Genomic DNA, 14,015 nt, shown 5'->3' with positions numbered 1-14,015 from the left:
ATTCTTTGACATAAATTGATAAAAAACATGATACCTATAATTCTTTGACATAAATTGATAAAAAACATGAGAGGAGATCCCAAAAGAATATATAAAATGCTATAATTTAAATGTTCATGTAATTTACTTGCAAAAATGGAATGAAGTCTTCCTGCACCAAATAGTTGCATCCTGGATTCATTAAAAGATGAATGAACTTTGCAGCATCATCATGGCAATTCTGAAGAATTCTAAAAATAGATAAAATGCAGGGTATTGAATAGGTCAAATCTAGAATATCATTCCCATCTTTTCATAAATACAAGAAAAACAAGGTGCCTACTAATCCTATAAAGGATATATAAAATACATCTCCAGTTAATGGGAACATAAAATAAATAGTAGTCTATTAAAAGATATCACTAATTAATCTTTTATGTTGTTTAAATGAAGATGTATAACATTTACACTGCAACAGTACATTCAAAAATAGTCAATTTTCAGCCAAATATATCACTAATTTCCCCTTCTAAAGAAATAATCCACCACTCTGTCACCAAAAATAACTACTTACTTTCTCCACATTGCAATAAACTTATGAACAGACACATATCCAGTTCGCTCTCCTCCAGAACCATAAAACAATGGCCCTTTCCAGTACAGTGGACATCCACAGGCCTATTAAAAAAATATGGGGAATACAACTGAAATTTTAGTCAAATAGATGGTGGGTAAATCACTTCAATTAAATAAAATGTTACACAGGTTGATGGTAATTTGACATAAACTATATACTCCTTTTCACTTAATATTATAGGTTGAAGATTTAAAGGTTTTTCTCTAACAAGGCATCTGCAATGGACCAAATACAATATTCTTTCATAGTGAAATTTTAGAGACAATTCGTTAAATTGTTTTTAATTCTAAATATTAAATAAGGCATAAAGCAGGGAGACATGTTCACTAAAATTGTATGTCATGGTTTTGGAGAATGCGCAAAATTCAAAAGAAAATCGAGAGTTTTGCAAACAAAGTATTATTTAAATAGAAGCTGTTTCTGTTGTTCTGAAAAAGTAATTCTCTGGAAATAGGGAACTTCTTCAGATGTTCCTATCATTCATAGAAAGGATGTTAATAGCATCAAAACCCAGAATATGAGAACTGCAGCTATTCAAAAGATACTGAATAAGAAATCCACATGGGGCAAAACCAAAAAGATGAAGAATGCATATCAATCGGTCAATGCAGGAAACTAAATGGCAAGCCTATTGAGGTAGTTCATTGACATCCTCCATTTCAGATAAGTACCAAAGATGAAAAGATGAATTGGTACTAAAATTGAAAGAAGAGCAGGTTGTAGTATATTTGAGAAGATTTTTTTAATCCCAAGTTCCACCTTACCACAAAAAAACTCAACATATTTTTAACAGGCTGGCTAGGTGGCACAGTGGATAGAACACCGACCCTGGAGTCAGGAGTACCTGAATTCAAATCTGGCCTCTGACATTTAATAATTATCTAGCTGTGTGGCCTTGGGCAAGCCACTTAACCCCATTTGCCTTGCAAAAAACCTAAAAAAAAAAAAACCAAACCAAAAATATATTTTAACACCAATACTTTCTTTGTGATACTTAAATGGCTATGAGTTTTATAACTGAACTGTATGTCTATTGATAGATACTACAGCTATTTTTTGGCTTTCCCAACAATATGGAAATTTGATGCCTTTCCAATGTGAAAAAATTTTCTAAAAAATTATCAAATTGGATGACTACTATAGACTTGTGTAAAGTAGTGCTTTGAGTTCTAAACTTGGAATCAGGATGCCCTGGATTCAAAATCTGCTTCCAATGAGATAATACTTGCATGCAGTTTTCAAATCTCAAAGCACTTTATAAGAGTTAGCTATTGTGATTTTTGTTATTATTCTTTATTAGCTATGTGACTTGACCCACTCTCACTTTAGCTTCCTCCTCTCTAAAATGTAGATAGTAATACATATAGCATTTGGTTCAAGTAAGTAAATGAAGATCAAATAAGGTAAGTAAAGTTCTATGTAAAATGTCAACTACTACCACTGGGGTTGCTGCTGCTACTACTACCTCTACCACTGCCACCATAACTTCTCTTCCTCCTCTGATAATTCAAGTTACATGCTTTTTTCCCCCAATAAAATGAAAGTTCTTTGGGGATAAAAATGAAAGCACCCCAGCATTTAACACAGCATGTGGAATAAGGTAGACAATAAATGTTTGCTGATTAATTTAAATCCCTACTAAAAGGCAATGGCACAGAAAAGTATTAAGAGTAGGAGATTAAAGATAAAAGAAAGAAAAAAGGCCACAAGAAATTTACAGTTTACTAAATTACCACAATACTAGAATAACCAAGAGCACAAGTGACCTAAAGGAAAGAAGCTGAGGTTTGGAATATACTCACTCACCGTGGAGGAATATCAACTTGATGAAAGACTACAAAGAGTGTATTGCAGCAATGAGGGTCAGATGAGATCAGATAACATCTGTAAGGGCTCTGATCACCTCTTCAGTAGTATATGAAGGGAAGCAAAGAAGATAGTGGGAATAATCTAACAATGGGGTTTGGCAAGGGATAGAGATCAGAGAACAGTGTCCAATTGGACAGGTTCACCAAAAGATCAAGAGGGAGAAAAGACAGGTGTAGTCAGCCTAGGGGTTTTAGCCAGGTAAAGAATAGAGGAACAGAGGGAATGGAGGTCATGGTGAGAACAAAGAAATCAGAATAACAGATCGTGGCATCATAGGTTAAGAACTGAAAGGAAACTAGGATAACCACCTAATTTTTTTTTAAAAAAAAGACAAGTCCAGAGAAATTAAAATGATTAATAATTGAATTATTGACTCAAACTCAGTTCCTTGGCACCAAATTCAAGTGTTCTTTCCACTGAACCACACTGCCATGGGGTTGCAATAATATCTATGAAATATTTAAAGAAAAAGCTCAAAAGACACAATGCATAAGGCAAATTGGCAGATTTATGAAAGGACATTGATATATATATATATGATATATAATAAATAAATGGGGGCGGCTAGGTGACACAGTGGATAGAGCACTGGCCCTGGAGTCAGGAGTACCTGAGTTCAAATTCGGCCTCAGACACTTAAGAATTATCTAGCTGTGTGGCCTTGGGCAAGCCACTTAACCCCATTGCCTTGCAAAAAAACCCTAAAACTAAATAAATAAATAAACAAACAAATAAATAAATGTAATATAATGTATAATAAAAGGAAAGAATGACTATGTGACATGGGATTTACTAAGAAATTATCAAAAAGTGCCAAAAGCTTCAGTGTTTCCTAGATTTTGTCCTCTACATCTTAAGCATTCTGAGGAAAATGTAGCTGCAGGTTTGGCTTAGTTCTACTGCCTCTATTTCTTTCAACAAAAAATAAGTAGGTACCTTGTGCTAATGAGTTTACAGTCTAGTAGGGACATCATATATATATACACAACACAGACAAATAAAGCAAATTAAAATATAATAAGTACATAAAAGGAGCACAAAGTACTGAGAATCAGATAGTCTCAGGGCATTAGGCTGTTTTTGCCCTCTACCCAACTCTCTAGACTTTGATCCGTAAGAACTCTGAAATCCCAGGATAACCCACAGCTAAGGTGGGGGGGGGTCATCTTTTAGAGGAAAACAACAGAACCATTCATATAGTAAATGCATCTCAGGAGAATACTCCACACTTACCTTATTACATAACATATCCAGTCCTAACTATAGATGTGGATTGAACGAACTCCAAGGTAATGAAATGGCATTTACCTAGGTTTCATATCATTCCCTGATCAGTTTAGGCATTTCAAGTTATAATATGTAGAAGCAATCTAGGATGACCATAAAGGTGCTAGAATAATTGACTATTCTTTCAGAATATTATATCAAAAGTTTAAAAAAAAGTTGGCCTCAATTTTCTTCTTCATATGCTTATACATAAAATTATTTTTAAATATTAAGCACACATGCACATGCTACTCTATGAAACATGTCAAATTTTTGCTTTTCTCATCAACTTCACCTTCTTTGTAAGCCAATAGGAAATGAATTCTATACTGTGTTGGGACAGGTTTCAGGTATTAATATTTCTTTTTCATTGTATTTATTTCAGATACAGACTTTTATATGGAATCCAGTACCCATTAGTGATCTCTCACAACTTAGTATTGGAGTTAGTTAAATTGATGTTTATGTTGTTACTAAATAGTGGTGTTTAAAAAAGATTCCCTATAACTTTTATTCTGGAATATAAGAATTTTCTAGAATACTGGGGGAAAAATTTTTTCTTCTCTCCAAGAAGAAAATATTTTTAAAAATCTAGTTATAAGAAAAATATTTATAACCACCATTTTCATTGGTCATGCCATAACACATAATAATCCTATTCTTAATACTTCTTCCCTAGAGTTATCTTTTAGTTTTGTACTGAAAACAAATGAAGAATATAATTAAAATTTTCTCATACTAATCTAGGGCACTGTCATGTTTATCTTTGCATTTACACATAGCAAGACTTTTAACAATGTTTCTAAAATGAATGAAAATTCATATTTACAGGAATTTTAAAAATTGGAAATTTTTAAAAATTAGAAACATCTTTTTTCATAAATACTGTAATATACAATATTAGGTAAAAAGAGGAAAAATAAGAAATGGTGAAAATTGTAATAAGCATTTTATCTAGTTATACAATCTTACCTTTGCAACTTTACCCATATCTTCTAAAGTTGCTCTCTCATTTGGAAACTGAGAAAAAGTCTTCTCTATCTTAGTAATTATAGCATCTATATTCACTTTTTCTTTTGGACATCCTCTAGGAAAATAAAATGTTGGAATGCTTTGGCTTACTGCTGATGGTAGAGATTCCTCTTTCTTTGTCTGAACCTAAAGAGTAAAAACATTCATATTAAGAACACCCCAACTTGAAAACATGAAATATCTTTCATAGCATTACTCTATAAGGCTGTCAGTGAACTCATTTACTAAACTCATTTAAAAGACCTGACTTAATCCTCTTTCCTTTGAAAATAAAATTTCTGTTAAAACCAATTCACTGATTTCTAAGTATTCTTTCACAGAAATTTTCAATTTATCATTTGTCAACCTTACTTATTCTGACAAGTTAAAGAGGCATCTAGACATTTTATTCAATTTAATGCTAATTTAACAGTTACAATATGCTGGTACTATGCTATGTGCTTTGAAATATAAAAACAGAAAAAGATAGTCTACATTTTCAAGACACAAACTATTGAAAATGGATTAGCTTATGTAACTGACACAAAGTAAGTCATAAGACAACAAATGCTAAAGGTTCTCATAGTAGAGAAAGCTCAGTATGGACTAAAACCTTTTCTAGCTCTCTCCCAATTATCCTTTCCTTCATTCATTTCAAATCTCCACACCCAATTTTCAACAGATGACTTCGCCTTCCATTTTATGAAGACTGAAGGATCTACTTGAGCACCCTCGTATCTTCTTCAAAATGGATCTAGAAAACAAGCAGGGTATTGTGAGGCTCAAATGAAAAATTTATAATGTGCTTCTTAGTATGGTGCCTGACCCATGGTAGGCACTTAATATTTATTCCTTTTCTTACCTGTTCCCCATTACCTCCTGTCAAGTTCAAAGGCCTACTACCTATATACTCACCCAACCCTTGAATATCTTTTAACATTTCTGTCTGAAATGAATAGTCCCTTTCCATCTTCTCCAGTAACTGTATTTGCATCTTAAATTTTGAAAGTGCTTCAAATACAAGAGTTGCATCTTATTATGGCAAGCATTTAACACATAGTCTGTATTCATGAAATTTTTATTGATGATAATGGTAAAATGATTATTACAGAGAGAGAATGACAAAGAAAGAATTAGCCTGAAACAGAAAGTTTTATAGGGAAAGAACTTGTTGGGAAAGACAAGGCAAATGGAAAAGGGGACAGCAGAGGATGAGATGGATAGACGGTATCAGGAAACAACAAACTTAAACTGTGACGCATTCTGTGAGACAGTGAAGGATAGCAGGCCCTGTCGTGTTATGAACCAGGGGGTCACAAAGAGTGGGTCATGACTGAACAAAAAAACAGTACCAAAAAAGGAAAGGGCTTTTGGTTTCCTCTTGACTCTAGAATCAAATACATGGTGCTCATTTTCCTTTTAAAGCCCTTGACAGGGGCGGAGCCAAGATGGCGACAAGAACAGATCCTTTCTTAGCAGCCCCCTTATAAAACTTGTAAGCTAAGGACTCTAAATTTTTGAGAGACAGAACCCACAGAGGGACCCAGTGAGGCAGTTCTCCTACTCAAGGTTACCTGGAAAAGAGCAGAAAGGCTCTGCTCCCCGGGGTTGGAGGGGCGGCCCGCCAGAGCGAAAGAATTTCAGCCTCCCGGAGGCAGCCCCAGGGCTGCTGGGAGCCACAGCTCACAGCAGCTGGGTAGTTTCCTAAGCTACACCCCAGGGAGCACCAGGCAGAAATTGGGGAAACAGCGGGGGACCTCTGCCAGAGCGAACACATGAAGCCCAGCCCTCAAGGCATACAGAGAGCAGCTTGGCCAGCACAGCCCAGTACCAGGAAAAGAAGCAGGCAGAGACTGTAAGCAGGAGCCCCCAGGGCATGAGTCCATTGAACCTAGGGAGGGGAGTGAAGAGAGACTGCCTAACTCTGACCACATTCAGATCCTGATCCCAGTCTAGGACCCCCCATAGAACAGCAGCCACCCCCCACCACAGCCCCAAGGTAGAGGGGGGTGCATATGGTCATTCACAGACCAAGATAGAGGACAGCCTCACACACTTCGACCCTTGTGGGAGTGTCCCAAAAGCTCAGAAAGCACCCCAAAAACAGGCTTAGGCTGGGAAAATGAGCAAGCAGAGAAAAAAAGAACACCATTGAGAAATATTTTGCACATGAGCCCAAGAAGGATCAAAATATTCAGTCTGAAGATGAGGAAGCAGAAGCTCCTGCATCTAAAGACTCCAAGAAAAACAGAAATTGGGCTCAGGCTACGACAGAGCTCAAAAAAGACTTTGAAAATCAAATGAAGGAGTTAGAAGAAAAACTGGGAAAAGAAATGAGAGACATGCAGGAAAAACATGAAAACGAAGTCAGCAGCCTAGTCAAGGAAATCCAAAAAAATGCTAAAGAAAATAGCATGCTAAAAACCAGCTTGGGTCAAATGGATAAAACAGTTCAAAGTTATTGAGGAGAAGAATGCTTTAAAAAGCAAAATTGGCCAGATGGAAAAAGAGATAAGAAAACTCTCTGAGGAAAACAAATCCTTCAGACAAAGAATAGAATTCAGGGAGATTGATGAATTTACCAGAAATTAGGAATCAATACTTCAAAACCAAAAAAATGAGAAATTAGAAGAAAATGTGAAATATCTCATTGAAAAAAACAACTGATATGGAAAACAGACTTAGGAAAGATAATTTAAAAATTATTGGAATAGGGGCAGCTAGGTGGCGCAGTGGATAAAGCACCAGCCCTGGAGTCAGGAGTACCTGGGTTCAAATCCAGTCTCAGACACTTAATAATTACCTAGCTGTGTGACCTTGGCCAAGCCACTTAACCCCGTTTGCCTTGCAAAAAAAACTAAAAAAAAATTATTGGAATACCTGAAAGTCATGAGCAAGAAAAGAGCCTTGACATCATTTTCAAAGAATTACTACAGGAAAATTGCCCTGATATTCTAGAAGCAGAGGGCAAAATAGAAATGGAGAGAATCCACCAATCTCCCCAAGAAAGAGATCCCAAAAAACCAACCCCTAGGAATATTATAGCCAAGTTCCAGAACTCCCAAGTCAAAGAGAAAATATTACAAGCAGCCAGAAGGACACAGTTCAAATATTGTGGAGCTGCAGTCAGGATCACACAGGACTTAGCAGCAACTACATTGGAAGCTCGTAGGGCTTGGAATATAATATACTGGAGGGCAAAAGAGCTTAGAATGCAACCGAGAATCAACTACCCAGCAAGGCTGAATGTCCTCTTTCAGGGAAAAAGATGAACTTTCAATGAACCAAGGGAATTTCAAATGTTCCTGTTGGAATGGCCAGAGCTGAACAGAAGGTTTGATCTTCAGATACATGACTCAGGTGAAGCATAGAGAGTGGAGGAGAACGGGAAAATATGAGGGACTTGATAATGAACTGCATGTACTCCTTCATAGAAAAATGACACCAATAACACTCATATGAACCTTCTCAGTTAATAGAGCAGGCAGAGGGAGCTTTTATAGTTGAAGCACAGGAGAAAGCTGAATTTGAAGATAAAATATGGTGTAAAAATGGAGTCAATAGAAAAAAAGGAAATGTAATGGGAGAAAGAAAAAGGAGAGGGGGAATAGGCCAAGATATTTCATATAATAAGATTTTTCTTTATTATAATGAGCTATTGCAATGATATGGAAGGGGGGAAGGCAAGGGGGAATGAGGGAATCTTGGCTCTCATCAGAGGTGGCTAGGAGAGGAAACAGCATATATACTCAATGGGGTATAGACATCTGGAGTAAGAAGGAGGGGGGATGGGGGAAGGGTTGGGGATGTGAATGAAGGAGGAGAGGATGGACTATGGTGGGAGAGTGGTCAGATATAACATATTTTCTTTTTTTACTTCTTGCAAGGGGCTAGGATTGGATGGCCTATCCGGGACCATAGGGCTGGGTGGATGCTGGGCCTAAGGGGTGGTATGGGGGCTCAGAGCCTCTTGGCCCCAGGACCAGGGATCTGTCTGCTGCGCCACTCAGCTACCCTACAGCAGAGTCAGAGTGAAAGGAGAGAGAAAACATAGTACATGGTAGTAGAGAAATACGAAAGGAGGGAGTTGCGATCAGCAATGGCAATGGTGGAAAAATATGGAAGTAACTTTTGCCATGGACTTATCATAAAGAATGTGATCCACCCATGAAAGAGTTGTTGGTGTTGGAACAAAGACTCAAGCACATTTTTTATTATTATTATTTTGGGAGGGGGTGCAGGGCAGATGGGGCTGGGTGGCCTGCCTGGGGCTGCATAGCAGGGTGATCGTTGGGTGTCTGAGGCCGGATTTGGACCCAGGTGCTCCTGGTTCAAGGGCTGATGCTCTGTCCGCCACCCAGCCACCCCGACTATTATTACTATTTTATTTTATTTTGGGTCTTTTTTTTTCTTTTTTGGTTTTTGCAGGGCAGTCGGGTTCGGGTGGCTTGCATGTCACATGGCTGGGTGATTGTTATGGGGCCAGATGTGGGCTCAGGTGCTCATGGCTCCAGGGCTGGTGCTCCGTCCATTATGCCACCTGGCCATACCTACATTATTACTATTATTTTTTTAATTTTAATTTTTTTCTCTCCTCTTTATTTTATCACTCAAGCAAGTCTATATTTATGGGGGGAGGGGGGTATTTCGTTTACTCTTAAACAAGAATATTTTATTAATGTTGAAAAAACATTATTTGTACAAAATGAGAATATTAAATTTAAAAAAAAGAAAAAAACGCTCTTGACAATCTGGGCCTAACCTATTCTTGGTAAAAATTTATCTTTGAACATTTTTGAACACATTTGTTGAACATCATTCCCTTTCCCACACTCTGCAATTTAGTTCTAACTAGCCTTCTCTCTGTTGCTGATACACAATACCACATCTCCCATTTCTCTATCTCATATCTAGAATGCCTCCCTCTAAAATGCTTTCACCTCACAGAATATCTTCCATCCTTCAAGGTACATCTTAAGTAATACCTCTTACATGAAGTCTACCCTCAATCCCTAGGACCTCTCTCTCAAAGATTGTTTTTAACTAATGTCAAATTCTTTGTAGTCCCATTTGGGGTTTTCTTTGCAGAAATACTACAATGGTTTGTTACTTCCTTCTCGAGTTCACTTTACAGATGAGGAAACTGAGGCAAACCAAGTGAAATTACTTCCCCAAGATCACACAGCAAGTGTTCAGACACTACATTTGAATTCACAAACATTCTTGACTCCAGGCCTGGCACTCTAACTGCCCCTCCTCATTTATTTTTTACTAATTCTCTCTAACTTATTACATATATATATTCTACATGTTGATATTTTTGTTGTCTCCTAAACTTAAAGGTAAGTTCCTTCAGTACTCTAAATTGTTCTAATGACCATGTTTCTCCAGCTCCTAGGATACCATTGGACACAAAGAAGGCACAATGGATACTAAATGATTAATCAATAATATTCTGAAGGATGGACATTTGGGCCCCAAAGCATTTTGATTTGTCCTCATTGTTGGAATACTAATTAGATCTGGTTCATATTTATTAGTTTCAAAGCTTCTAGTTTAATGAAAGGAGGCTAATTCATCTACTGAGTATTCATCATACTGGAGAAACCCTGACAACTATGTATATGCCCAAACATAGGATTCAAAAAGTACATGAAATACTGGATAAGTAGAAGTAAAGTAATAGCTTCATCTAGGCTAATTCCTCATGAATATATAGTTAAGCTTTCAAAAAAGTGCTCCTTAGGGCAAGGATATTTTATGACATGTCCTGACTTAGGGTTCAGAAGGAACTGGTATAATCTACCAGTGCCACTATTGTTGCATGACTGCCAATTTGATAAATAGCAACTGCCTATAAGGTATGTGTGTAGGGAAGGGGAATTCTCAATTCTCCTTGAGCTTTTCTAAGAAACCCTCAAAACTGTGGGATAGGGATTATTTTCCAAAAGACAGAAAAGACTCAGTAATAGTCTGACCTAAAATGGGTCACAAAGTTCACCTGTGTTCAAAGGTAATCACTAAAAGTGGAGGTCTATGAAAAATCTGTATTGGGGTCTACAATTCTGATGAAAAAGTCTGGAAGACATCATGTGCTAGCTTTGTCTGAACCAGGAACTAACTTCATACAAAGTAGAAAGTACATCTTATATTGTTATCAGGTCTTTATAAATCTGTTTCAAATGCTTCCAAAATTCTTTAATCTCTGGAATTGCAGTACATTATAGGATATTTTTTGAAGACTTAGTCTTCAGATAGTGCACTAAGAGTTAGGTAACCATGGACAGTCACTACCGTCTCTGAGCCTCTTAGCTATAAAACAGGGATAACATCCAACAGGGTTTTCTAATGAGGCTCAAATGTTATAACGCACATAAAGTACTTTGCAAACTCTGAAATGATATGTCAGTTATTAGGGGTAACACATGTACACAACAGATAATTACGAAAACTTTGAGTGCTAAAATCCAAGGGGCTGAAAAAAAGATTCTTTAAAAATTCCTTGTTTATGGTGAGATATTAGTCCTCTTATGTAAGAAACCTAAATCTTGAGCCTATTTTGCTTACAGATAAACATTTGCTGTAAGTTATACAATCATATACAATACAGTCAGTTCTGCTATAATGTAGGTAATAGCTTCATCTAGCTTGATTCCCCCAAAGGCATCTCACTATGTAAAATTGCACAATAAAAAGCACAAGGCTTATGGGGAAAATGGGGTTAGGGGTACAAGGTTCAAAAATTTTGTCAATTACACATTAAAAGAAGATAGGAGTTTATGCATGTCAACTAGTTAACAGGAAAATACTACAATGAAAGTTGCATTCTCGAGTTAGTTGGAGCTCCTGATGCCACCTCGGCTCCCCGGCTGCGCCCCTCGCTGTGCCCCCACTGCGCCGTCGCTGCTCCCGCTTGTCGCTGGCAGAGCTCCAAGCCACTCTGCATGGCCATCAGCATGGCCCACAAGCAGATCTACTACTCGGACAAATACTTTGACGAGCACTATGAGTACCGGCATGTTATGTTACCTAGAGAACTTTCCAAACAAGTACCAAAAACCCATCTGATGTCTGAAGAGGAATGGAGGAGACTTGGTGTCCAGCAGTCTCGGATGGGTTCATTATATGATTCATGAACCAGAACCACATATTCTGCTTTTTAGAAGACCTCTTCCAAAAGAACAACAAAAATGAAATTTGGGTTCTTCACTTAAATTTTTTTCAAACTATGTATATATGGTAGTATTCAGTGAATACTTGAAAAAAATGTACAAATCATTCATCCATACCTGTGCATGAGCTGTATTCTTCACAGCAACAGAGCTCAGTTAAATGCCACTTCAAGTAGGCTGCTTTACAATGTTTAAGATACAATTTTTCTCTAGTCAATTTTCTCTTAAATACAAGTGTCTATTTGACTTCTCCTTGAATTATATTTGTTTAATAAAGTTCATATGTTACATGTAAAAAAAAAAAGAAAGTTGCATTCTCCACCCAGGTTGATGCTCAAGCTGTACCAGTTCCCATAGATTTGGTTGAGAAGTGGAGCCTCAGTAGATGAAAACTCTGGGCTGAGGACCTAGGTCAAGGTGGAAAGTTGGGGTGTCAGTGGAACCTGTCCTAGTTCATAGCTGATAATTGCATCAGGAGATATATAATAAATATGACACTTAATAGTGAAATCAGAAGGGTTGTGGTTAGTTATTGTGAAGTGATTTTCTGTTCTCTTGTTAATTCTCACAGAAGACATAGTTATAAATAAATTTGAAATTCACATTATAATCAACATGTTCCCTAATATATCAGCTGAGTTGGAACAAATTCACTTTATTGAAACAAGCATTATAATATAACTGACCATATATTCAACAAGAAACTGCAAGTTAACTTGAATCACAAAATATCTGTGACATGGCTGCTGTTTCACTAATAAACTTTCAAACTTCTAGATGAAAACATACATGTAATTTATAATGTCCTACCACAGAATTCTTTAACCATTTCCAACTCTGAAGGAAAAAAAATTTACCTAAGTTTTTATTTTGTGCACTAAAGACACAGGTGGCAGGATTTGAGACACCATTTTTATCATATATAATTTACTATTGCTATAGAATAACTTAGGGAAAGCATTAGCTATTAAAATTCTGTACTACCTTATTGCAATCATCCAATTACTAAATGCTTTGCTTATTTACTGCCACTCACACTTAATTTGATGTACTTATTGGCTGCATGACCCTGGGCAAGTCACTTACCCTCTCTCAGTGCTCTCAGCAACTTTCTAGACTGCAAGATGTAGGGAAAATGTCAACCTGGAGATTTCCTCACCTGGAGGTTTCTGTACCAATGATATCACAACTGAGTCACTATCTCCATGCTAATTTCCTAAATACGGCAGATTGAACTGGAATTTCTTTTTGATTATATTTCCTGGGCAATAAATGTACTTTATGATGATTATATGATATTCAATTCAGTTACTCATCACATAATTGGCTCTAAGAACAGGTACCCTGATTTTATATATATATATATATATATATATATGTATATATACATATATACATATATATATATGGGTTCTCTGAATTTAAGCTTATTATGCCTACTTGTTAGGACTCATTGAAGCTAATAAGGAACCAGGTGAGGAACTAGGATAATTCCACCCTCCAGCCACAGAAAAACAAGAATAAAAAAGATCTTAAAGTAAACAAAAAGATTTTTAGGTTTATATATCAGTACCATTAAATACCTATACTCTGTCCTCAAATTTGTTATATAGTCAAAATGTTTGCTCAAAGTTTGGGTATAAATAAGCTTGTTTTCAAAGTTATTTATGTTGTATCAAATTTTTTTAGATTTCATATGTCAAAATCAATCTCTTAAAAAAAGAGGACATAGTACACAGATGGTTAAAGTTGGTTCTTTATGCAGCAGTGTTTTTTCCTAATTCAAAAACTGAAAATTCCATTTAAAATTCTTTTACAAGATGAAGTCTAAAATATCACTACAAGTTCCACTGAGAATCTGTACTCAAGGCAATAGTGTTTAGGGAAATCTGAGAATAATCTAATGATTCGTCATTCTTGCAATCTTCTACTATATCAATTTGGAAACTCCCAAAAATTAACTAATTGATTTAAGAGCTACCAGAAATTTACCTAAAGGTAAGGTAAATGGGGCAAATCAAGTGGTGAAAGGTTTGGAATTATCTATTTTTACTAGTCATGAAATTCAACCACAGCATACT

General features: G+C 36.4%; 1 protein-coding gene and 1 pseudogene across 3 annotated transcripts in view; one reads left to right on the top strand and one right to left on the bottom strand.

The window, feature by feature from the left end:
• Nucleotides 1-14,015, bottom strand: part of PPP2R3B (protein phosphatase 2 regulatory subunit B''beta) — a 129,980-nt gene that overhangs the window by 67,966 nt on the left and 47,999 nt on the right. For all 3 annotated transcript variants that reach the window (XM_074213684.1, XM_074213685.1, XM_074213686.1), the window contains exons 2-4: nucleotides 4,724-4,909; nucleotides 554-657; nucleotides 128-230 (exon numbers count right to left, since the gene is read on the bottom strand). In XM_074213684.1, coding sequence (XP_074069785.1) covers nucleotides 128-230; nucleotides 554-657; nucleotides 4,724-4,909 — 393 coding nt within the window. The remainder of the gene's footprint in view (nucleotides 1-127; nucleotides 231-553; nucleotides 658-4,723; nucleotides 4,910-14,015) is intronic.
• On the top strand, nucleotides 8,752-13,272 carry LOC141506697 (cyclin-dependent kinases regulatory subunit 2 pseudogene; annotated as a pseudogene).

This window comes from Macrotis lagotis, chromosome 1, assembly GCF_037893015.1.
Source record: "Macrotis lagotis isolate mMagLag1 chromosome 1, bilby.v1.9.chrom.fasta, whole genome shotgun sequence".
Classification (NCBI taxonomy): Eukaryota; Metazoa; Chordata; class Mammalia; order Peramelemorphia; family Peramelidae; genus Macrotis; species Macrotis lagotis.
The sequence above is the reverse complement of the archived record's forward strand: the minus strand, read 5'-3'. Positions and strand labels throughout refer to the sequence as shown.